Consider the following 26193-nt stretch of genomic DNA (forward strand, 5'->3'; position numbering starts at 1 on the left):
CACATCTCATAGTGCTTTCATATATCATCTGGACAGGCCTCCTCTTCAGCATACTAGTGGGGGCCGTACAACCACTTTTCTGGTGCATCTTATGGCTTCCACAGGCTAAAGCTAGTTTATAAGAACCAAGTCTGTCAGAAGAGGCACCAGAAATATAAGTAGCCCTGAGCTTTGTTATTATATATTATCTAGTATGTAGCGCTGACATCTTCGGCAGGGCTGTACAGAGTATATTGTCTTGTCACTAACTGTCCCTCAGAGGGGCTCACAATCTAATTCCTACCATAGCCATATGTCTATGTATGTATCGTATAGTATTTGTATCCTAGTCTGGGACCAATTAGGTGGGAAGCCAATTAACTTAGCTGCATATTTTTGGGATGTGGGAGGAAGCCGGAGTGCCCAGAGGAAACCCACGCAGACACAGGGAGAACATACAAACTCCGTAGAGTGAATATACAAATCCCCTGGCTGCTATTTAAACTGAGGTCCCAGTGCTGGAAGGTGAGAGTGCTAACCACTACGCCATAGTGGTGCCTGGAAAGCTACAAGTGTGGCAAAGAGTAGGCTTTTCCCTGGCCAGGTGATCAATGGAGCCACTGCAAGAGGTGAAAGATAAACAGCAGCAAAGCTCTTAGGAGCACTTGTCCAACTATAGGGTTTACTTTAACATTGTGCTCAGAACTGCTTTAAGCAGAAGGGGACAAGCATGTGGATGCTTTGTTCTGTTGTGAATTATATCACGGTCTTGACCGTGCTCCTATTTTATGCCTCTGATGATAGTAGTTGTCTCAGTTTACTAAGGCCATGTTAGTGATAATTTCGTGAAAACCTGTCACCACACATTGACCAATATTTGCTAATAGCCCCTGGATGCAGCCAGGGTAAGAGAGGGAGGGAGTGTGGCTGTGAATGGGTAGATGTCTGTGCGTATGAATCTTTGTGCATGTGTGAGTGTGTGTGTGTGTGTATGTATGAATTTCTGTGTGTGTATGTATGAGTGTGTGTGAGTGTGTATATGTGTGTGTGCATGTGTAAACATGTGTGCGAGTGTGAGTGCGTATGCGGGTGTGTATCTGTGTGTGTGTTTGTGTGCACGTGTAAAAGTGGGTGAATGTGTAACTTGTAGATCTCTCCTTCACCTAGAGTCAGTAGAGCTAATTAGAGATGGCCCGAACCTCCGATTTTCGGTTTGTGAACCTCCCGCGAAAGTTCGGTTTGCGCGAACCGCAATAGACTTCAATGGGGAGGTGAACTTGGAAAACTAGAAAAATGTATGCTGGCCACAAAAGTGATGGAAAAGATGTTTCAAGAGGTCTAACACCTGGAGGGGGGCATGGCGGAATGGGATAGACGCCAAAAGTCCCGGGGGAAATCTGGATTTGACGCAAAGCAGCGTTTTAAGGGCCGAAATCACATTAAATGCTAAATTGCAGGCCTAAAGTGCTTTAAAACATCTTGCATGTGTATACATCAATCAGGGAGTGTAATTAGAGTACTGATTCACACTGACACACCAAACTCACTGTGTAACGCACTGCAAACAGCTGTTTGTGTAGTGACGGCCGTGCTGGACTGGTGCGCACCATGGCCAGAGTGCAGGCCGTGGCGGTTTTCAAGCCTATATGGTCGCCGGGCTGAGGTAGCTGAATGACAGAACAGTGACTGTCCAGCTGATCAAATTTGGTCTGTCCACAATGAAGCAACGACCTTATTATCTTGGGTGTGCCCCCCCCCCCGACCCCATATAGCCGGCAGTCATTGCTTCATTGTGATACGTGAGCCCCTTCACCGGGGCAAGGTAATGATCACGAAGGGGAATTGGCACATGTACATGCCTTTTGTTTTGTTGTTGCAGCCGCAGTGCAGCCGGAAAAATTAGGCAGGCATGTACATGCACCAGAAAAACTATTATAGCGGCCGCTGCTAGCAGCGGCCTTAAAAATTCAGGAATCCGCCTGAAGTCCTGGACCCTGTTGGTGGTGGCGGAGAAGGCAGTCACATGGCGTGCAGGCAAAGATGCTGTGTGGGGACTGACTTAGTCTTCGGGCAGGCCTGACCGTGCTTTGCAGACCATGTGGTCAGATGGTCCCTTGACCCAACGCTGTGTGCCAGAGATGACACCACTTGCCTTTCAACATCACGGTACAGTTTGGGTATCGCCTTTTTTGAGAAATAGTTGCATTTCTTCCACTGCGGTGTGTGGATTTGCTTTTGTGCGCTGCTTTCCCTCAGGTGGTCATCCCATTGCAGTTTGTGCTGTGTAATCATGTGCCTTCGTAAGGTAGTTGTCCCTACGCGGATCTTGGTCTTTCCATGGCTCAATTTTCGGTGGCAGAGAGTACAGATGACATTGCGCTCATCTGAGGCAGACACACAAAAAAAATTCCACTCCGCTGAGCCCTGGGGTGATGGCACTTTGGTGGTAGCAGCCGACTGAGTGTTAAGTGGGGTGCCAGAATCAGAGCAGGAGGAGGAAGATATGTCACGCTTCCGTGCAGAAGCTGAGAAAGATGAGGTGTTCTCTGTTAAATAGTTAACTACGTCCTGACAATATTGGGGGTTGATGGCACGTGCCTTTTTCTGAACACTGTACTTTAGTCGCGGGCCGCACAAAATCAGGACAGCGCGACCTCAAACAGACTTGCCAGGTGGCCTGCCTCTGCCTTTTGTTTTGTCCATATTGGGGGGGATGAAGTAAAAGGTATGCACTGACTTGACTAATATAATGTGCAGTCAGTCACACAGGTGCAGTTAATAGGTATGCACAGAGTGGTATATCACACTACGTGCGCTCACGTAGATAGGTGGGTGCACTGAAGTGAACAACAGGTAGTAGGTATATGCAGTGATGGGTATTACATGTGCACCTGTCACACACAGACAGGTACCGGATAGGCACAGTGAGATTGCGTGCGCTCACGTAGGTATGTGGGTGCACTGAAGTGAACACAACAGGTAGTAGGTATATGCAGTGATGGGTATTACATGTGTACCTGTCACACACAGACAGGCACAGTGACACTGACTGACAGGGCTGTATATAATGCAAGTGGGCCACACACAAAAAAATAGATCACAAGAACAAGTTTAACTCTCAAAAGAGCTGTTGGGGGGTGCTTTTTTAGCAATAACAATCAGCCAGGAGCAAGCTAACAAGCCTACAAGAGCCTAACTAAGCTTTCCCTATGAGAGTCCCTTCACTAATTACTGCAGGCACACGAGTGAGTCCACTGCCTGACGCTACTTGACTTTTATAAGGGGGGGTGGGGCTCCAGGAGGGAATGTAGCCTAATTGGCTACAATGTGCCTGCTGACTGTGATGTAGAGGGTCAAAGTTGACCCTCGTGATGCACTATGGGGGCGAACCGAACTTCCGGAAAAGTTACCGTTTCGCTGCGATTGCGAACCACGGAAGTTCGCCAGGAATCGTTCGCCGGTGAACCGTTCCGGCCATCTCAGGAACATTATTAAAGTCTGGTGACAAGCTTAGTGAATTGGGACTAAAGCCCTGCCTAACTGTACAATATTTGCTTTGGCTTACATTATTTGCAGGTTACGGACTACTGTTTATATTTTCCTTTTTATTATGTAGTCATCTTATTATCTGCCTTATCTTCCCTTGACCATACCTTTCATTAACTATTATTTAAATTACTGTTGCTACTTAACCTACTCTGTTTGGCTGTTCCTGGGCGTGGGGTCGCTATCCCTTTCCCCAATGTGGAAGTTCCATTTCATCATATGCATGCCGTCCGGGTTAGATATACCGACCTGGTCCACCAGTGCCTTAACATCCCCCACATAATCTTTCACCCCTCTTTGTCTTTGGTCTGCCCTCGGGGGGTTGGTGCAGCGGCCCTGCATAGCCATGCACTCTTGATTAATTGATTCCCCCTTTTTTTTTTTCTTGCAGGTTATATGATTCTTGCATTTTTTCTGTATATAGCGGATCTGAGATGAAAAACTAACTATAAAAAGTAACTTGTCTATATATCTTATCTAAAGTTTACATAGTTTACACAGCAAATCTAGCTGCAAACGGCTTCAATAGAATATGATTATTTCTTCCTGTGATACAATGAGAGTGGCCATGTTGTTTGTAAACAATACACACAGGCAAGCTTATCTGCATCTTAAGCACTCAGCCTGTGAAAAAAACCTAATCCCCATCCCTCCTCCCCTCTGCCTCTGAAATCTCTGGCTAGTAATACCTCCCCCTCCTCCTGCCCAGACTGAGCTCCCATAAGCCCTTGCTACTGTCTGAAAATGCCAAGGCTCTCTGAAAAACTGTGGGCGAGGCTTGTTTAGTATTTGGTTTGAGGGATGCCCTATAAACAATAGGAAAGGAACACAATTATGCAATGAGTAAAATTTTATCTCTGATCCACTAATAACGCATCACTGTTTAATGTGCTCTCCCCACCTCCGAATATGTGCCCCCACTGCTACCGAATGAGCGCCAGGACAGGGAGGCTCCCTCCATGGGTGCATTTTGATGCTACATAGTAGGGCTCGATTTTTCGGTTTTAAACCGAAAATCATGATCAGACCTGCGGCAGTTTCCGCCACTGCCGCTGGTACCTACACTGCTCCCGGCCTCCTTCTCCTCCGCTCCTGGGCCCTGCCCCCTCCTTCTGTAAGTTCTGATCCCATGCCTTGCTGCTGCTGGGAATATGACTTGCTGGAACTTTACTGTGACTTTTTCTTCTGTTCCAGGTGCTTGGGGGGATGGGTGACACTAATCTCATGCAGCTCACTGACTAACCCTGCCAGTTGTCATTGTGCTGCTGTTGAACTTTTTTTTTAATTCTTTTGTAATGCCTTGTACACACGATGCAACTTTCCATCAGATTGACGGTCAAATCAATTATTTCCGAGAAGTCTGATCTGATTTCCAATCGTTTTTTCTGATCAATTTTGTGATCACTTCTATACAAAAACTATTGGAAATCCGATTGGACCTGTTGGAAAATGATAAATTTTACCGTCAATCTGATACAATATTGAATCATGTATACCACACATAAAAAGTAGAAGCTGGTTACTGGCTTATTTTGTACACATATTCTTCAGTGGGTTTGTGTAGTAAAGCCTCGTGCACACTGTATATTTTTCACTTCTAATCCTCTTCCAGCGAGTGATCAGATCGACTATCAGATCTGAGATCAAATGGTTTTAGAAGCTAGCTAGCCTACGCATGTATGCAATTTTAAAAATTCCTGATCTCATTTCTGCAATTGGATATCAAAAGGGCATTTACTTGGAATGCTAGCCAGTGTTTTGATTGATATTTTCCAGCATATCTGATAAAGATTGTCTGAGAGGGGAAACAAAGCTTGTAATGATAAAAATCTTGAAACAAATCGAAATTGTGATTTTGGACAGAAATTGCTCGATTCAATTTTTACCTAAAATCGTTCAGGCCTGCTACATAGCATCTTTCTAAACCGTCTGAGTATTCCTGCTGTTGTAGATATCCTCTCTTTATATCGGTTTCCTCTTACTTTTCTCACTTTTTCCCCTCTCTCCTTCTTTTCTTGGTCTTTAACTGAGTATTTCACTAATCCACTCTTTGTCATTAAGGTCTCTAGATCCCCATTTATGCCTTCTCGCATTTTAGCTTTCTTACTCACAATTTTGACACCATGGCCTTGAACATATGCTCACTGAACGTACAAGGATTTAATTTGCCTAATAAAAGATCCAAAGCCTTCCCCTATTTTCGTGCCACCCTTGCCGATATAGTTTGCTTGCAGGAGACACATTTTCCTAGGGCCCATGTCCCCAAATACATGCACCACACATTTCATCAATTTTATACTGCTAGCGCCATCAATAAATATAGAGGTATCCTTATAGCTTTTAGGAGCTCCGTCAACTTCATTTGCAATTGGGCACCATCCACGATATTGAGGTTACAATAGCTTCTTATTATGCCCCTAATACCAATTAAATACCGTTCCTTAGGCACCTTATAAACCTTCCCCAGGTACATGCCACTGGAGATATAATTGTTTGTGGAGACTCCAATTTATGCCTTCGCCCACATCTAGACCGTGGTAATCCTAACACCCCTGGCCTAATACCGCAGATCTTCATAGTGCTAAGCAATTTGAGGGTCTTGTGGGTCCGCCCTTCTTACTGACTGTTGGAGAGAAATGCATCCTGTGAAAAGAGAATCCACTTTTTTCTCACATCCCCATAACTCACAATCTCGTATAGATCACTGTTTTATTCAATCTAACCTTCTCCCAAAACTGTCCAATGCCCAAATTAAACCTCATGGTCTGACCATAATATGGTTATTATCACCCTGTCCTAATTACTAGACCTTCTGAGATGTGTTGGTCACTCAATCTCTTTTACTTTTGGACCCCTCTGTGATCTCTTCCCTCGATTAATCAAAAGACCGCACTCACGTCAGTGGGTAAGCTGGTGCCGGGCCCCAGAGCCATCAAATACTGTCGTCATGAAGGAGTCCGCACACAGATTTATCGGAGCAATCACCGTAGTTTTATTGTCCCATCACATGTATATAGATACACAGTCTAACCTGCATAGGCCGCAGGTCTATGCAGGTCAGACTGTGTATCTATATACATGTGATGGGACAATAAAACTACGGTGATTGCTCCGATAAATCTGTGTGCGGACTCCTTCATGACGACACTCTTCCCTCGATGGACACATAAAAGTTTTTTACTCAACCATAGTGGATGGAATACCTCTGATGATGTAATTTGGGAAGCCCATAAAGCAGTTCTGAACTGTCACTTTATTAGCCTAGCATCGAGTAGGAAAAAGCATAAAATGCAGGAATTTCTAAAATTAGAACAAGATTACTCAAGAGCGGCCAAGCAACTTGCTGCCAACCCATCTTCACAAAATAAGCAAATTTGTTTTAAGGCTGTGGAAGCCCTAAACCACTTAAGCCTATCTGGACGAATATTTTTGTCCAGATAGGCACAGCTAAAGGCAAACTGGACGAGAATTCTTGTCCAGTTTGCAAACAGCGGTACCTGCAGGGTTTTCCATGTCGGCGATTGGGGAAGAGAAAGAAAGGTTCTCTGAACCAATCACAATACCTGTGATGAATGGGCATGACCTTGATCAGAGGCTATGTCCATTCATAAGAATGTTACGTTTTTTTTTACTTCATTAATGTTAAAACACTTCCTTGTAAACCAAGTAGTGTTTATTACCATCTAGTGGCGAAAAGTGAAATTACCCTGCACAGATTTTGTATAAAAAAAGAACAGTAAATACCCTCATGACATACATATTAAAAAAGATAAGTCCCTACCTAAGGCAACTATTAATGGATTTTATTTTTTTTATTGTTTGCTTGGATACTGGGGAGGGGGCTTTGGAAGTGACTTAATTATATTCATTTTAGTATATAAGGGCTTGCAATGGATGGGACACACAAAAAAACCACAGAAAAAATACACCTTTATTTCCAAATATATTGTCTCCATACATTGTACTAGGAACATCATTTAATTGTTGTGATAGACGGACTAATGGGCAAATAAAATGGGTGGGTTTTATTTATAGTAGCATTGCTTATTTGAAAACTATAGGGGGTGGAATTGGAGAAATAGTGTATTTTTTCTTTTTTTGTTTGTGTATTTACCTTCAAAATGCATAGAAAATAAAGTAATTACTGAAAACAAGTATCGCTCACAAAAAGCTTAATTTGTGGCAAAAAAAAAACAAAACAAGATATAGATTATTTACATGTGATGAGTAGTGATAAAGTTATTGGCGAATGAATGGGAGGAGTGTGACAGGGTAAAATTGCTTCCATCCTGAAGGTGAAAACACCTGTGGGCTGAAGTGGTTAAAGGAAACCAGAGACGACATATTCTTACCTTTTTATACATACCAGGGGCTCCAGGGGCTTCCTCTAGCCCCATGGGCACGGATCGCTCCCACGCCGCTGTCCTCTGCTGCCTGCAGCTCTGGTACTAGGTCCCATAACTTCCTCCAGTCGTGGCCATTCTGGCGCCAGTGAAGTGTGCTATTTACGTATCTCTCCAGCAGCCCCAAGCCCGACACTGATGATATCACCTGTTCCAACTTCCGACCTATTTCATTGTTGAATGTTGATATTAAGATTCTTGCTAAAATACTGGTGACTAGGCTCAATAGGGGCATCTGCTCACTCATTCGATTGGAATGGGCTTTATTCTCAGGCAGCAGGCTGAGGCGATTACTTCATATAATATCATCAGCTGCGCAAGCACGTACCCTCATGATGCTTCTATCCTTAGACATACAAAAAGCATTTGATATGCTGTCCTGGGAGTACCTGTTTAAGTTGCTGTCTCATTGGGGCTTTGGCCCTAACATATTCAACTGGAGTAGGGCCCTTTAACACTCATCACATGCATACGTTCAGTACTGCGGTTACAGGTCTGATACCTTTCCGATTTGTAGAGGTACCAGACAAGGATGTCCCCTATCACCATTACTATTTGCAATTGTATTGAAGCCTTTGGCTCCACTGATTAATAATCACGATGACATTCAGGGACCACTCCTGGCAGGCCGTCAGCACAAACTTTGCATGTACGCTGACAACGTCATCCTGACACTTACTGACGCTCACAACTCCCTATCTAATTAAGCAAATGTTTTGCTTATTTTAAAGGATATCTCGGGCCTTAGGAAAAATAGCCACAAATCTAATGCTCTCAATATTTCTCTTTCAACTCCAGAGCTTCATGCTCTGCAATCCTCTTTTGAATTTAAATGGGAACTGACTAAGATGAAATATTTATGTATCTATATCACGAGTTTGTATGATACTATGTTCAAAGCCAACTACCCTAGGTTAATTCAGGGGGTTACTCAGTCCATGGAGTGCTAGAAGCGATACTGTATCTCATGGATTAGGCGCATTGTTGCTGTAAAACTGTCCATTTTACCTAAATTGATTTTTGCATTTCAGGTTTTACCTGTTAATATCCCTGCAACAGTCCTCAAGCAAATACAGTCCTCCATTTTTGCATTCATTTTAGGTAAAACTAAGCCTAGGATTCCGGAAATACTTTATTTTGATAAAAGAAAGATGGTGGCTTGGGGGTCCCTAACATAGCCGCTTATTATAAAGCGGCACAAATTTCACAATTAGCTATATGGCACAAGAAGTCCCACCCACCCTTGTGACTCTAGATTGAACAGTCTTTGTGTTCACCCATAGCCCTTGGAAACCTAGTCTGGTTATCCCCACTGCAACGTAAAGCTATCAAGGACCCAATAGTTTTGCATTCTCTGAGGATTTGGAATATGGCCAAATTCAGGGGAGGTTTGTCTCCTGATTTGCAGCGCACTTCCTTCCTTGGACTCATCCAGGTTTTGCACCTTAGATGGAAAATCCTGCAGCTTTTTGTTGGTGGAGGCAAAGGGATCTTACGTTACTTTTTGACTTGGTGACTGGGGGAGCAGTTAGGACCTTTGCCTCCCTCAGGGAAATGAAGCAGTTTACGGAGAGTGAATACTTTTGTTAGTTACAGATTTCCCATTTTCTCACCCAAATCATCAAGAAACAGGACTCTCTTAACGAGAACTAGCTTTGAGCACATATGTGCCTCTGATCCTGGATCTGCAGGCTTGATATCTTTATTATACAAATGTATTGTTTCTCCCTCTAACCTTCCCAAGCCGCCGGTGGGAACATAATTTCAATGTCACCCTCAAGACAGAAGATTTAAACTCAATATGGTCATTCACACCTAAGTGCTCTTTCAGGGCTTTCATCGTAGAGACTCAATATAAGGTACTTCTTCGCTGGCACGAACACCTGACCGGATAGCAAAAATCAACAATATTATGTTTCAGAATCTGTGGACATAAAGGCACATTCTCATGTAGAAGTGACGGTTTTCCCACTTATGGAAAAGTCTCACCACATAACCTGTTTCAGAGCCACTTATTGAAGTCTATGCCAAGCCAAGTTTATTGGCTCCTGACACTGACTGTGATCACTGTGATCACAGCACTACTGGTTCTTAAGGGGCCAGAGCCTGCACCAGAGCCTGCAGGTCACAAAAGTGTTAATCATATTATTCAAAGAGCAATGATTTTTCTAATCCTGCTATACAGTATATACTGTGCTATACATTCCCAAAGGTGATATAAAAAAGTATAATCAGAGAGGTGAATGGTAAAGGGTTGATATCACTTATAATCATAATAATGTGAAAAGAAAAATTGTTAGCATGTGAGAAAATAAAAAACAATATTGAACCAAACCAGAAAGAGGCAACCTGGGGTTTCTCTAGAGGGGGCACAGGAGCATAAATGAAAGGAGATGCGAAAAAGCTAGAAATTGTATGCAGACACACATGCTCATGCATCATCAAGTTTGGTGGAAGTGCTCATGACACCATATTGGTGAAGAGCAGCATGAGGAATGTTGCAGACATCATTAACTTCATGGATGTCATCTTGGAGGTGGAATGAATATAATCCGCTTTGATGAAAACAACAACATTCCCACCCTTTCATGCGTGTTTAATAGCAAGATTGATATTTTGTTGCAAGTTCCCTTATTGCCTTTGTTTCTGTGAGGGTAGGAACACACTAGGCAGTGCGGGAAAGATAGCGTTTTGGAGGCATTTTGCTGCATATGCATTTTCTGTGCGTTTGCATTTTTGTTCTGCACATGGAGTTTTTTTGTGTTTTCTGTGCGTTTTAATATGTTTGCGGTTCACATATATAAATCACATATGCATTTTGCATGCTTTTTTTATGCGTTTTATGCAACTCACTAGGAAGTCAACAGGAAGCGAAAATACATAATCAAACTTGTTTTTTTAAAATAAAGATGCACTAAAACGCAATACCTCTGGGTCACCATTGATTTTCATTATGTGCAATTTAGATGCGTTTTGGAAAAATATGCAGCAAGACCAGCATTTTTAAAACGCACATTGCAAAATGCAAACATATGCGTTCCTACCCTAAAGGAAGAGTTAGAACATGAACTGAATTGACTGAAATCCAAACTTGTAAAACTCTTTAATTTTCTATTTCTCCATATTATTAATAGTTAGTTCTACAATTATTAACTGGACACCTCTACCTCTGATATAGACAGTATTCAATGCCTCTGGTAGGTACTTTACCGACCTGTAAAACACGTTATTGTGTCTAGTAAAATCATTAACCTTATGTGGTTATTTCTTTGTTAAAGGATACCCGAGGTGACATGTGACATGATGAGATAGATATGTGTATGGACAGTGCCTAGAACACAAATAACTATGCTCTGTTCCTATTTTTTCTTTCTCTGCCTGAAAGAGTTAAACATCATGTATGTAAGTGGCAGTTCCTGTCTGAGTCAGGACTGGGTCAGACTACAGTGTGACCCTCACTGATAGAAAAAAAATTACAACTATAAAACACTTTCCTAGCAGAAAATGGCTTCTGAGAGCAGGAAAGAGATAAAAAGGATCAATAGTTAATAGATTTTAGCTCTGGCATACTTAATGAATGTGTCATTGAGCAAAAACAATAAAACAGTAAAAACTTAAAAAGTGGATTTAAATATAAAATAAAACTGTAAAAAATATTTTAAACAGTAATTTTTAAGAGAAGGAGTATAGATACAATTATTTATTCCATTAGTTTATTTTCACCTCGGGTGTCCTTTAAAGGTAAGTTCTCTGCTTATCCTCGTTTTAAACTGTTTTCAATTATTTTATATACTTTGGCCCCTACTAGTGTACCTGTTAAATGAAAGTTGATATTATATCAAATCATCTTGTAGTGAGCTTGATTGCTTATATTATGAATAGTAGTTATCTATGCTTGTTTCAAAATGCCTATAAGAAGGCAGACCAGGGCAAACCCACAATGAATCATTGAGGTCCCAGCCAATAGATACTTTGTGGATATTACTAAGACAGAACCAGATACAATGTCTTTGTTATTATTGTAACTCACGTTGTGTTCTTTTTAATGTGAAATAAAACATAAAAGTTGTTTTGTTTTTGTTTTTTTGTTTTTTATTTATTTACTGTTCTTTGCAGATTCTGGTCTCAGCAGTCCCCTCAGTGACCATGAATTTGACTTTAAAAGTTAGTTACCGTTTGTTTTGTTTATGTTATTTTATTTTACCATTTCAGAGATGCCAATTAAAGGTCAGCTCCATCCAGTTTCAGTTTTGCATGTTTGCTGGCAAGTTGAATCATAGGCTGGCTTCTTTATGCCTCAAAAACTCCACTAGGAAGATATTCCCAGCAGTACAGCAGGATTCTGAGATCCATCCAGCCTCTGTAACCAAGATGAAATGATGGTGCCATAGCCAGGGGTGTAACAATAGCTCCCACAACCCCCACTATCGCGGGGAAGGAGTTACCAGGAGCTGGGGTCTAGAAGTGGGAGCTGGGATCCTGTAGTAGTTCAATCAGAGTGGCAGTCTAGCATTATACGTTACAGGCTCCCAGCAGCGATACAGACATCTTCACTTCCTCTTCAGTTTGTAAGTGCGCACATGACCTGGGACTGATGCCACGTGGTGGCTGGCACTTGCAAACTGAAGAGGAAGTATATTGCCATTGGAGCAGGTTATGTTGTACTCCACTGCCAATCTGCATTATGTACATGACCAGGCCCCTCCTAGCTCCCAGATTGCCTGGCCTTCCTTGTGATGGAGGCAGGGGGAGAGCGAACAGATCTCTGAGTGGGAGCGGTGGCCCAGTGTAGTTATGCCCCTGGCCATAGCTGGTTCATGGATTATCCATAATTTAACATGATAACCAACTGGAGAATCCAGCTGCAAGGAAGATGACGCATTCATTATGTGTCTGTAGAAGAGGCAAAGACAAAAACTGTTGCAGGGAAACCTCTTTATTGGAGTTTGCAAGAGATATAAAAAGCTAGTGGATCATTTAACTCAGTGGTGTCCATCCAATATCTAAACTGAAAATGTCAAGTTTGGGTGGAGACCCTTTAATGTTCATACTGCTTCGTCTTTTTATTCCATATCTTTATCTCTGTGTCCTTTGAGCTTTTCACATTCCACATAACTGCAAAATGTATGTGTTTATCTGCTATTCTGTAGTTTTTGGTATAGAAAAAGTTATATGTGTATTGTGTCATCATTACATCATTTGGTAAAATCTCTTAAAGCATTCTTCTTTGTTACATAGATTTCCAGCTCAGTGAACAACTGTCTTTATATTAAGTCTAAAGAATGAATGACAACCACTTTAACTGTACCTGCAGTTGTACTGCAACATTAGCACACATGTTGCAGTACGGTGTGGTGCCAGCCTCATTCATTTTAACTGAATGGAGCACACATCAAACTGCACAAAATGAAATATGCTTACATTATAACGCAAAGGCCCATTTACTGCAAGTATCACAGTTTTCATCAAGTTATTGTTTGCATATCAAACTTTCTCTATAACAATTCAACATTAGGAAAACTGTAGCTTCATATCTTGATATGCAGGGCTGCACTGTGCGCACGCGGGGGAGAGGGGGGGGTGCCGCCTAGTGCCTGCTAATGTAACTTAATTACTAGTATCAGATAATGGTTATGTCTGGCACGATGCTGATCAATTACCCGTAATCTATACAATATAACAATATATACAATATAATACTGCCAAAAGTATTGTGGCACCCCTCTAAATCATTTAACTTAGGTATTCCAGTCATGTCCCTGACCAGAGGCATATTGATTAAAATTAACACCTAAGTATGTAGTCTAATTCTACTAACATTTCTAAAAGAATGGGTTGCTCTCAGGGGCTTAGTGAATTCCAGTGTGGTACCATGATAGAATGTCACCTGTGCAATAAGCCACTTTGTAAAATATTTAGTAGTGAGAGAAGAGATTTTACAGTCAGCTGTTAGTGGCATTATAACAAAATGGAAGCAATTGTGACCAACGACAATTTAGCCATGAATTGGCTGGCCACATAAGATCACAGAGCAGGATCAGCACATACTGAGGTGCAAATTGCACAGAAGTCACCACCTTTCTGCTTAGTCAATGGCTACTGACCTTCAAACTTCAAGCCTTCAGATTGGCTCAAGAACAACATATAAAAAGCTTCATAGAATAGGTTTCTATGGCCCTGATTCACTAAACTGCAGGCAAAGGCAGTATTACCACTACTACCGCTGGCAACGTAGTACAAGCTGCCTAATTAGCATGACCCGTATTACCTAAGTTTCGTGAGCATTGCTAGGGTGATGTGTGCTAATTAGTTAACTCACACTACACTTCCAGCTTTTTATTACATTTTAATAAATAATTTGGATGATGGATATATGTTTTTAAATGCTCAATGTTGAATTTCAAATGAAAAAAAAAAGAAAACAGAATTCACCTAATTTAATATTTGATATAACATTATAGACCTGAAGAGAGGCAATGATCAGTCTTTTTGTGATGAGTATGCATGGACTGCACACCCTGGACCATGGTCTTATTTGCCTGTCAGTCTTTTTAACAAGTGCCTTTGCCCACTTCACAGCTTTTTTTAGTACAGTGAAGAAAGGACAGATCTGCTGTAAGGGCTGGAACCTACTACGGGTGGTTTGCAAAGTGCAAAGTTCCCGCAATCTGCAGAATTGCCAAGATTTACCGAAGGGATAGCAATTTGACAACTGTAGCCATGGATATGATTGCTCCGGGATTGCTACCAAACTGCTACAAACAATGTTTTTGCTTGTGGGACCATCCCCATCATGATCCACTGGCAAAGCGCTTTGCGGAATCGCCGGCGACCAGCAAAAGCTGCTAAAGCGCAGCTAGTGGGTCACAGCCCTAAGGGTTCTCTCTACAGAAAGCAGATACACAGTAAAACACCATTGTGTTTTCAATCGATTGCAATGCTTTTTAGTGCATTGTGATGCATTTTTTTTGGGGGGGGGGAGGGGGGGGGGTTAATGTGGGTTTGTATTTTGTACTACGTTTTAAAAATTTGCAGTTGCTTACAAGTGAAATGGTGAAAGGAAAAAAAATATATAAGCACAATCGTATTTGCATTTCTGTTCTTCTTATGGCTTCCCCATAGACCATCGGCCCCCAAACTACAGCCCACCAAACAAATGGGGCCGACATAACCTTCTTTAGTGGCCCCTGGGTACTTTTCAAAAAATGTATTGGTTGCAGCCTGCAGACCATAACTTCACATTGCTGCTCAGGGCACCTGCAAAAAAAGAGGTCATACTCATGGAAACCAGCAGGCCTGAGCTTTGCACAGTTGTAGTACTGATCTTCCTGTCCAGAACTACATGACGATAATAGGTTTAGTGCAATCAGCTAGTTTTATTTAAATTTTGTGAGTTTGGCCCCCAGCAGTCTTAAGAATAGTGGAACTACCATTGATCTACAAAGTTTGGGGACTCTGCCATGTACTTAAATGAAGTGCACTAACAGAAATGTGTCCAACTGTGCATTTCAGGCCTCTTTTCGTCAAGCAGCTGAAGGTGTTGAATTCAACGCCTGTCAGCTGCTCCCTTACACTGGCGAGGCACTGGGTAGCGCTCTGCACAGGCAGGTGTGCCTCCATATAGAGAAAGAAGCACCAGAACACCGCTCACTCGAACAGGGACAGTGCTGGAACCAGGAAGGCAAATCCAAGAAGACTGTAGCAAAAGGAAGGTATCCGCACATGTCCTAAAATGATCCTTTATTATGGACATATCCAAAACACCAATCACGCATCAGTAGCTAACATGTTTCAGACCTACTGGTCCTTAATCATAAGGACCAGTAGGTCTGAAACATGTTAGCTACTGATGCGTGATTGGTGTTTTGGATACGTCCATATTAAAGGATCATTTTAGGACATGTGCGGATCCCTTCCTTTTGCTACTGTGCCTCCATATAGTTGCATCTGAGCACGGTGGTTGCCATGCTCAGACGCATCATGAGACTTTTTTGCCGTCACACATGACCGACAGTGCTACCAAGCCCTGCCATTGGGCTATATGCAATTGCAGCTGAATGGAGCTTGTGGCAGTCAGCCAGGCAGCTGAACTGGTTGACAAACGAGCAGTCCAGCCGTGCATGGAAAAGAGAACTAAAAAAAAATCACAATGTATTAATTGAAATTTTAAATATAAACAGCATGATTTTGCGTATCACAAAATGCATGTATTTAGAAAGAGTTTATTGCATAGCGTGTTCCTGTTTGGAAATTAACCTCTATCCTTGTGCCAAGGCTTGCTCAGTTAACTGACACAGGAATGTTTAAGGATTCTAGGAGAAAAGAGCATTTTTTAATATAATGATTAGCTTCAAAGAAAGCTTACAGCAAAACTGTATGCTAATACTAAAATCACACAAAAAAATTGTATAGTCACTTATAAATTGAGAATATATTTTATAATTGTGAGTCTTTAAGAGCTCACTCATTTTGTATATTTGTTATCTGTTTGCTTAATAATGATGAGTGTCCTTTTTTGCCACAGTTTAACACGTTCCCATTCTGTGTGCTTATATGTTTGTTTATGTACCCAAGTGTGATAATTACCCAAAATGCAATTATTGCATACAACACTGAGAGCTATCACAGTTGTTAATTGTATTTTATGTGCCATACAGATTTGATCTTTGTATGTATCATATACAATATATGATTATAAAATTAAATAACTATACAACAAAAATATAACTGAATATTTGCAAAATACTTCATTATTTTTATGACTTAATTTAATAGAAAAAAATTATATAGCATTATTATCCTATGTGGCACTGTACAGAGTAGGAATCAAATATGGGTACATAAAAATACAGGCACTGATATATATAACAATAATACATTGATTCATAATACAGAAGTTGTAAACAATTGTTTTAGTGACAAAAATATTGGGATTAACAAAGACACAAAAAGTAGAGAACCTTGCCCTTATAAATATGCAACCAAGGAATAGGGATGAAATAAAAGGTAGGTCTATACTTCTAATCCTTTGTCTTATCTCCTACCTTTATCTATCTATTCTTCTTTCTACTCTACACATCTTAGTTGCTCTGACTTCATGTATGCAGTCACTTGCTCAGATCACATCCTGTCTTCGGGTCTATAGGGATTTGCTATAGTAATGGGCTTTTGCCTAAAAGTGAATCAGAACTCAGAACTTGCTGTCTATTCTAAAAGATAAGCAACAGCATAATAATCTGTAAAGAAAAACATGTATTTGTTACAGCTGATACAAATCCTGCAATAAATCTGCAGTGTGTCTACTTCCTGCTTTCATGGAAGCAGACATAAGGTTAACATCTTGTGTTTACAAATTAGCTCCTCTGCAGTGGTAGACAGCTGGCACAGCTGAGAGATCAACTTACATCTTGTGATTAGTCCCAGCTGAGGGGAAATTAGAAAGGCTAAACTCTAAATACATACAGGGTGCATTTCTCTCTGTTTTTTTCTGTCATTTACAAGAGTTCAGGTCCACTTTAAGGCACTAGTATCAAGCTTAACTTGCTCATCATACTCAACATTATCTTTACATAATACTTAGGTAACCAAGATAGGTCTGCTGGTTGCAGGAAGGCAGACATAAATAGCAGTGTACATAAACTTGAATGCTGAGTGCCCAGCTGTGAGTGGCTGAGTTAATGGGTGCACTGCCATATTTAATATGAGTACATACGATCCATGCTCCATGTGTTTTCATTATGGTGTATTTTGTATAATATATTTGATCCAATCAAAGGATGTTGCATAATGTGACTGATATTAATGAATAATATGATTCTGTAATTTACTATGACTTATAACAATTGTACAATTACAAGTTTTGTATTTTCTCACTATCTTTTTACAAAACCAATAAAAATCTATTACAGCAAGAGGTGAGGCGATACATAAGATTTTTATATCAAGGGGTGATGTGTTTTAAGATTATATTTAGAAATTACAGCTTGGCCAGAAGCTGAAGGGGAATGGCCTAGGTTAGACTGTATGCTTGTCTGAAAAGGTGTGGGTTTTTTACTAACAATATTTTATTGGCATTTATTTTTCATATAAGAGTACAGAAAAGAACATGTGTTTGAAGTCTTTAAATAAATGTACAGGATCAGGATTTCCCTAAATAAAGAGCTTCTTGTTTATTAAAATATTACAGTGAAGTAAAAAGGTACATCAACAGTAACATGCTTCCCACTTCCAACCCTAGATCCTTCACCCCCCCCCCTTCTTTTTTCAAATACTCACCCCTAGTGACCACTAGGTACTGCTCAAGTTCAAGGAAACCTTGCCCAGAGTTCCTGCAAGTCGTTCCATGGCGTACCATGCAGGCTCTTCAGAAGGTTCCAAAACTAATGTAGTTGGGGATCCTTAAAGAGGAGCTGTTAGGTATAGGGTCTCAGAGAAAATAAACACATATATCAGTAGCTAAAGATTGGCTGTACTTACATTACATATGCATTTCACTGTCCACGTTTGGATTTCACAGAATTTGTATATAGTATATGCAGAGATAGATGCTCCTGACAGCTCATGGCAGGCTCCATGTTTGTGAAGCCAAATGTGTCGTCATGTCCTGCCTGCTTCTGATCACAGATAAGCTCCTTCTTGAACAACACGGTGTGCAGTGAATATTAATGAGCCATGTGGCTAGGAACAATAGCTGACTCCTGCAGTGAAACTCTGCCCTGAGATTTATCAGTGTTTCGCGCTGGACTGAATAGAAGCTCCTGTACCGTCTGATTAGCAGCCGAGGGGAGGGCCCTAGAATGCTTTGCAGTTTAGCTGCGGCTTGCGTCTTTATGGGTCTATAACAGACTTTAAGATAAGCACACATCAAAGGTAACTAAAATGTTTATCTTCACTAATGGCTTTTGAGCTTCCTTCTAAACTGTTTAACACAGGAGAATAGAGGTTTAAATTAGCTTCTGCAGCCTGACAGTTACTCTTTAAGGTAATCAAAGAGATAAGATTTCCATCTTTTGAAGAGTTTTTTTGACACCTGTATCCTGGTGTATGAGCGCATTGAATTTTTCAAGGTCAACCAGGTGAAGTAGTTAATCATGTACATCAGTGATGTTTGAAAATGTGGGATATACAGGATCTTCTCAAAAAATTAGCATATTGTGATAAAGTTAATTATTTTCTGTAATGTACTGATAAACATTAGACTTTCATATATTTTAGATTCAAATACACACAACTGAAGTAGTTCAAGCCTTTTATTGTTTTAATATTTATGATTTTGGCATACAGCTTATGAAAACCCAAATTTCTTATCTCAAAAAATTAGCATATTTCATCCGACCAATATAAGAAAAGTGTTTTTAAAACAAAAAAAGTCAACCTTCAAATAATTATGTTCAGTTATGCACTCAATACTTGGTCGGGAATCCTTTTGCAGAAATGACTGCTTCAATGCGGCGTGGCATGGAGGCAATCAGCCTGTGGCCCTGCTCAGGTGTTATGGAGGCCCAGGATGCTTCGATAGCGGTCTTAAGCTCATCCAGAGTGTTGGGTCTTGCGTCTCTCAACTTTCTCTTCACAATATCCCACAGATTCTCTATGGGGTTCAGTTCAGGAGAGTTGGCAGGCCAATTGAGCACAGTAATACCATGGTCAGTAAACCATTTACCAGTGGTTTTGGCACTGTGATCAGGTTCCAGGTCGTGCTGAAAAAGGAAATTTTCATCTCCATAAAGCTTTTCAGCAGATGGAAGCATGAAGTGCTCCAAAATCTCCTGATAGCTAGCTGCATTGACCCTGCCCTTGATAAAACACAGTGGACCAACACCAGCAGCTGACATGGCACCCCAGACCACCACTGACTGTGGGTACTTGACACTGGACTTCAGGCATTTTGGCATTTCCCTCTCCCCAGTCTTCCTCCAGACTCTGGCACCTTGATGTCCGAATGACATGTAAAAGTTGCTTTCATCCGAAAAAAGTACTTTGGACCACTGAGCAACAGTCCAGTGCTGCTTCTCTGTAGCCCAGGTCAGGTGCTTCTGCTGCTGTTTCTGGTTCAAAAGTGGGCTCATGCTTCCATCTGCTGAAAAGCTTTATGGAGATGAAGATTTCATTTTTCAGCACCAACTGGCACCTGCTCACAGTGCCAAAACCACTGATAAATGGTTTACTGACCATGGTATTACTGTGCTCAATTGGTCGGCCAACTCTCCTGACCTGAACCCCATAGAGACTCTGCGGGATATTGTGAAGAGAAAGTTGAGAGACGCAAGACCCAACACTCTGGATGAGCTTAAGGCCGCTATCGAAGCATCCTGGGCCTCCATAACACCTGAGCAGTGCCACAGGCTGATTGCCTCCATACCACGCCGCATTGAAGCAGTCATTTCTGCAAAAGGATTCCCGACCAAGTATTGAGTGCATAACTGAACATAATTATTTGAAGGTTGACTTTTTTTTGTTTTAAAAACTCTTTTCTTTTATTGGTCGGATGAAATATGCTAATTTTTTGAGATAGGAAATTTGGGTTTTCATGAGCTGTATGCCAAAATCATCAATATTAAAACAATAAAAGGCTTGAACTACTTCAGTTGTGTATATTTCAATCTAAAATATATGAAAGTCTAATGTTTATCAGTACATTACAGAAAATAGTGAACTTTATCACAATATGCTAATTTTATGAGAAGATCCTGTATCTAATGATTGAAGTGTACCTGAGAAGGGGCCCCTTTAAAAATGTATACATACTTGGGGCTTCCTCCAGCCCCCTCCGGCCTGATCACTTCCTCATCGTTCTCAGTCGCCTTCTGCTTTGCTATCAAGCATGGTATTGCAGTAGTCAAGGCTAAATATAATTAGGGCATACACTAGCATTTTGGCAGTGTCCTGAGTGAGAAGGAGTCAGATGCAAGATATGTTTTTGAGTTGGAGATGCGGTCATTAGAAAGTGCATGTGTGGGATAAATGAAAGAGAAGAATAGAATATTACTCCTAAGCAATGTGCTTTGGGAACTGAAGTCATAGAAGTGTTATTGACATTTGAAGGAAACATCCGAAGATTATTAAAAAAAAAAAAGATCTACTTACCTGGGGCTTCCTCCAGCCCCTGACAGCTGTCCTGTGCCCTCATCGAAGCTCCGCTTCCAGCCGGTGGCCCGGGGTTCCCTCTGGTGCGGATCGGCATCTACTCTCTGGTGCGGATCTGCATCGACTGCGCCTGCGCGATCGCCACTGGTGATTGCGCTAACATGGTCTACTCCAGTTCTGCGCAGGAGCTGTACTTCTGTGCCTACGCTGAACGCTCCAGACCACGTGAGCACAGTCACCAGCGGTGTGCGCTCCGGTGCAGTAGATGCCGACCTAGCGAGGTCGGCATCTCCAACAGAGACGGTCCCGGGACAACAAAGCTGCGGTGAGGGACATAGCTGCCAGGGGCTGGAGGAAGCCCTGGGGTAAGTAGATCTTTTTTTTTTTATTTCCTCGGACATTCCCTTTAAGCTGAGAAGTGGATAGAAACCGTGGAAAAAATTATCATTTCTGTTTTATTCATATTACGGAAAGTTTCAGGAAGCTAGTGGTAATGAAAGATGATACAGCAGTCAGTTTAAAACTTAAAGCCAATGTTTCCCGATTACTGAAAAAAAAAGCTAGCTACTTATCTAAGGAGAGGGAAGGCCCTGTGTCCTAATGAGCCTCCCCTCTCCTCTCCCGGTGCCCTCGTCGCAGCGGCAGCTCTCCCGTTTAAATCCCCCGCCGCGGGGAGTTCGGAAGTCTTTGGGAGCCGAGTCCTCCCGAAGACAGGCGGCTCCATACTGCGCATGCGCAATGACGCGATAGAGGGCGCTCGCGCGTGCGCAGTTTGGAGCGGCCCGTCTTCGGGAGCACTCAAATTCCCGAAGACTGCCGAAGCCTCCCTTCCGCGGCGGAAGTAGCAGTATTTGACCAATTTAGTCAAATACTGCTACGGGGGAGCCAGCATTAGGACTCTGAGCCTTGCCTCTCCTTAGGTAAGTAGCTGGCTTTTCTTTTAGGGAATCGGTACCCATTCTCTTTAGTCTCTAAAAGGGAATTAAGGTATGTGGTGGAGATGTATAGATGTGTATCATCAGAATATGTTGCCAAGATTATTCATATAAATTGAAAAAACAAAAAGCAAGGACAGAGCCCTGAGGTACCACCACAAGCAGAGGACATGGAGAGGAGATAAGACTTGAATCAGAAATAGTGAAAAGACCTTCCAGATAGATAAGAAAATATCCAAGAAAGAGCAATGCCCCTAATTCCTAAACATGAGGATGCCGAAAGGAGCCGATTGTGATCAGCAATAACTAAAGCAGAGGAAAGTTCAAGAAGGATGAGAATGGAGTAATATTTGGATTTAGCGTTTATGAGATTATTGGCTACTTTGGCAAGTACTGTTTCTGAAGAGCAAAAGCCAGACCAGAGTTCATCAAGCAGAGAGTTGGAATATAATTACTTATTTCCATGTGGACATAACATTCTAGTAATTTGGATGCAGAGGGGAGATGTGAAACCAGGTGGTATCTGGGGAGGGCTGCCCAAGTGTCGCTGCGTCCAACAGTTTTGCAGCGTCCCTGTGTCCCTGGTATTGTTTTACTGCGCATGTGCGCAGTAACGGGCTGCTGGAGAGACCAGGGAGCGAGGTGGGTGGGAGCGCTTGGCGTGTGTGCGCGCATGCGCAGTGACTGGTGCAGCGACGGCGGTAAAGGACTTCCGAGGCCAAATAAAAAAAAAAGTAAAATACCTGCATCATATTTTAAAGCACGGAGGACGCCGTCCGGCGCCTCCGTGCCGATCCGCCGCGTCCCCGACGCTCAATAGCCCCCCGGGCTGGCTCCAGACCTCGTGGCCTCCTACCTTTACATACATGGCCGCATGAGCTGGCCGCGGCTGTGCGGTCCGCATAGCCGCGAGTGCGGCTGCGCAGCTCTAGGGCCAACCCCCCAATCTACGCTACAGGCTAGTGTGGATTGGGGGGTTGGCCCTAGAGCTGCGTAGCCGCACTCGCAGCTATGTGGACTGCTCAGCTACAGGCTAGCGTGGATTGGGGGGTTGGCCCTGGAGCTGCACAGCCGCACTCGCAGCTATGTGGACTGCGCAGCCGCGGCCAGCTCATGCGGCCATGTTTGTAGAGGCAGGCCTCTGTGCCTTAAAATATGATGCAGGTATTTTACTTTTTTTTTTATTTGGCCTCGGAAGTCTTTAAAAAAAGACCTACAGCCCGTTTTTTAACGGGCTTGGGTCTACTAGTTGGTGTAATAAAAGCCTTTTGAGTGACGATGGGATATTGCCAACAAAAATAAATACGTTAAAAAGAGCAAGGTTGGTGGATAAGGAGAGCTGTGGAATGAGATGGAAGGGAATAGGATCCAGAGCATAGCTAGAAAATGGGATTTAAGTATTAATAAGAAGAGAGATTGGTCAGAGAATGGAGTGAATTGGTAAACAGTTCAGCAGATGGCAGCCAATGGAATTTAAAGGACTGCAGGGAGAAGTCAGTATGAATTTGGTCAGTGAAGTCAGTATGAATATGGTCAGTGAATTCTTCAGCTGACAGGCAGGTAGATAAAGAAGAAAAGTCAGTTAAATGATCTAAATTCATAGGGATGAGAGGATATGAGGGAAGAGGACTGCTTTGCAAATACGAGTTCATTCCTTAAAGTGGTCTAACACCCAGCATTTCAACTTTGCTTTAAAAGATTGCTTACAGCTTATAAACTATTATGCCAGATTTTTTTTTTAGCAGAAATTCACTGAATGGATTAAACATGACATTTTAGTGCTGCATTTAGCTAGAAATCCTCCTCCGTGCTTGCTTGTTTAGTTACAAATGTATCTATCTACAATGTAACAAACAAACACTGCTCTGAGAGAACAAAGAGGGCTTCCCCGGCAGGCTTTTCAAAGGTCTATTTGTATTCCAAATAAAGATACATTTGTAACTAAAAGATAAGAACGGATGCGGATTCCTAGTTAAATCCAACACTAAAATGTCATGTTTAACCCATTCAGTGAATTTCTGCTTAAAAAAAAATCTGGCATAATAGTTTGTAAGCTGTAAGCAATCTTTTAAAGCAAAGTTGTAATGCTGGGTGTTAAACCGCTTTAAGTCCTTCAGGAGATTTTTTTTATTTGACAGGAAGTCTTCCTTAGTGTTGTTTGTCTTCAAATGCAGCTTAGCTGCTCTAGAGCAGTGTTTCTCAACATTATTATAGCATATACCCCTTTTATTAATGACTACGTAACCAAGTACTTCCTGTTGTGGGTAAAATCATCTCAAGTATTCTTTGACACATATATCTTTGTTAGGACTGCTCCATACTTGTGTAGAACTGCTTTTCAAAGATCGTTGAGGTTCTTAGTTAACTATAAATACTTATTCAGATTTGATTTTATATGATATAGAATTACTTTAATCTCATAACTTACTTTAATTGGATTGGCTATGGCAAGTTCAAGTACCCCCAGGGCCCTACTAAAGTACCCCCGGGGGTAGGTGTACCATTCGTTGAAAACCTAGGCTCTAAAGAACCTTTTTGGGAACTTAGTGAGTTAGGACAGCCAGAGTTGGCGATTGGCATGATGTGGATGGCATTGGTAAGGTGTTAAAGTGGTCAGGACTGATCTGACAGAACAGTAATAACAGTAATAGCTGCAGTGTCAGGGTCAGTGAAAAAAAAAATCAGAGAAAGACTGCACGTCTATGTTGCGATACTTTATGAACAAATGTAAGTGTACTTGTGCTAGTGAGATAGGAAGAGGTTTGTGTTTTAGTGTGTTCAAAAAGAGGGAACAGAGAACCCAGTAAGAACAAAAAACTAGTGAAGATAAGATTGATTATGTGAGTAGGTGCAGGGCCACTGAGATAACCATAGGAGGAGGTGAGTGAGAGAAGTGTGATGGCAGCAGTATTGCTAGTTTTAGCAGCAGGAGTGTTAAAATCACTCATTGTATATTTAAAATTGTGACATAGGTTAAAAAAAGACATCCATCCATTGAGTTCAACCAGAACATACAATGCTGGCTGGCACCCTTACATATCCCAGTTTATCCATAGGTAGGCAAAATAGAAAAAGCTTGGACCAATTAACCGTAAAAAGGAAAACAAATCCCTCCCGACTACTATGGCAATCAGATAAAATCTCTGATTTATCAAATGTGTTTAGATAGAAATGACCAGCACTCAGTACATGGAACCAGTAAGTTACAATCGGGCTTCACCCAGGTTACTCAGGCATCGTGCCTCCGCCACTGTAGTTATTCCAACAAGTGAATCAAAAGAATATAGAGCAGGCACAGATGCAGCTTCACCATGCAACCTTCAACAACCTCCCTGCACCCTCAACGATACTTTTGACAATGTGAATCTAGTTGTGAAACAGCTGTCAGGTATGGGGAAGCACTTCCCATCGGGGGCCTCCTCTGGTTGTACCATGTGCCGCTAATAAAGGTTGCCTGGTGAAGCTGCATCTGTGCCCGCTCTATGTTCTTTTGTTTCAAATCCCTAAATTATACCTAGTGTTTATAGCCATAGTGGTTTACAGCATAATATGCTGGCATCAGGGACGTTTCTGGAAATTCACGTATTGCTCCCCACGTATATTAATAACATATTGATAGGTTATATGCAGAAATTTTTATTTCTTAAAACAAGTCTATAAAGCCATACATAAAATATTATTAGGCCAGATACTCTTCACTGGAACACACTTAACAAACCCACATCACAATTCCTCCCTATAATTGTTATGAGGAGTGTGTAGCCACTTAAAACAAATATACTGTTTATGTACACCCTGGGTTTTTACAGGTCAGAATATTGTTTATGAAATCCAGAAGGGTTGCAACTATCAATACTGACTAAATAATTACAGCTACATTAGCACATTAATAGCCTCTTCTAGATTGTTTTGCTATTTAGGTCTCTTTTGTTATGCTATCAGCAGCACCTATTTAGGTGTTAAAATGACCATACATCCCTTTCTTACTGGAATGAACAGTTGTGTATAAGAATTATGTAAAGGTGGCCTTATATCTTTTGACCTGCCACCAGATCGAACAAAGAGGGATCTATTTCCTGTCCAGACACTGCAGACAGATTTCCAATAGCTTTCAACATCAAATTGTCTTAGCACTGCCGCCGCCTTCTGGGCTGCCCCTTCTTGTAATATGTCCCCTTCCCATGGGCCCAAGGTGAGCGTTGCAGGCTCACTTGTCATGTCAAAATAAATCCCAAGTTGGACAT

General features: G+C 41.7%; 1 protein-coding gene across 1 annotated transcript in view; it reads left to right on the forward strand.

Annotated features, from left to right (window-relative positions):
- Positions 1-26193, forward strand: part of LOC137509805 (receptor-type tyrosine-protein phosphatase S-like) — a 782862-nt gene that overhangs the window by 570791 nt on the left and 185878 nt on the right. Inside the window, exon 23 of the mRNA XM_068233857.1 lies at positions 12045-12092. Within this exon, the coding sequence (XP_068089958.1) occupies positions 12045-12092 (48 nt within the window). The remainder of the gene's footprint in view (positions 1-12044; positions 12093-26193) is intronic.

The sequence above is a fragment of the Hyperolius riggenbachi genome, chromosome 1, assembly GCF_040937935.1.
Source record: "Hyperolius riggenbachi isolate aHypRig1 chromosome 1, aHypRig1.pri, whole genome shotgun sequence".
NCBI lineage: Eukaryota > Metazoa > Chordata > Amphibia > Anura > Hyperoliidae > Hyperolius > Hyperolius riggenbachi.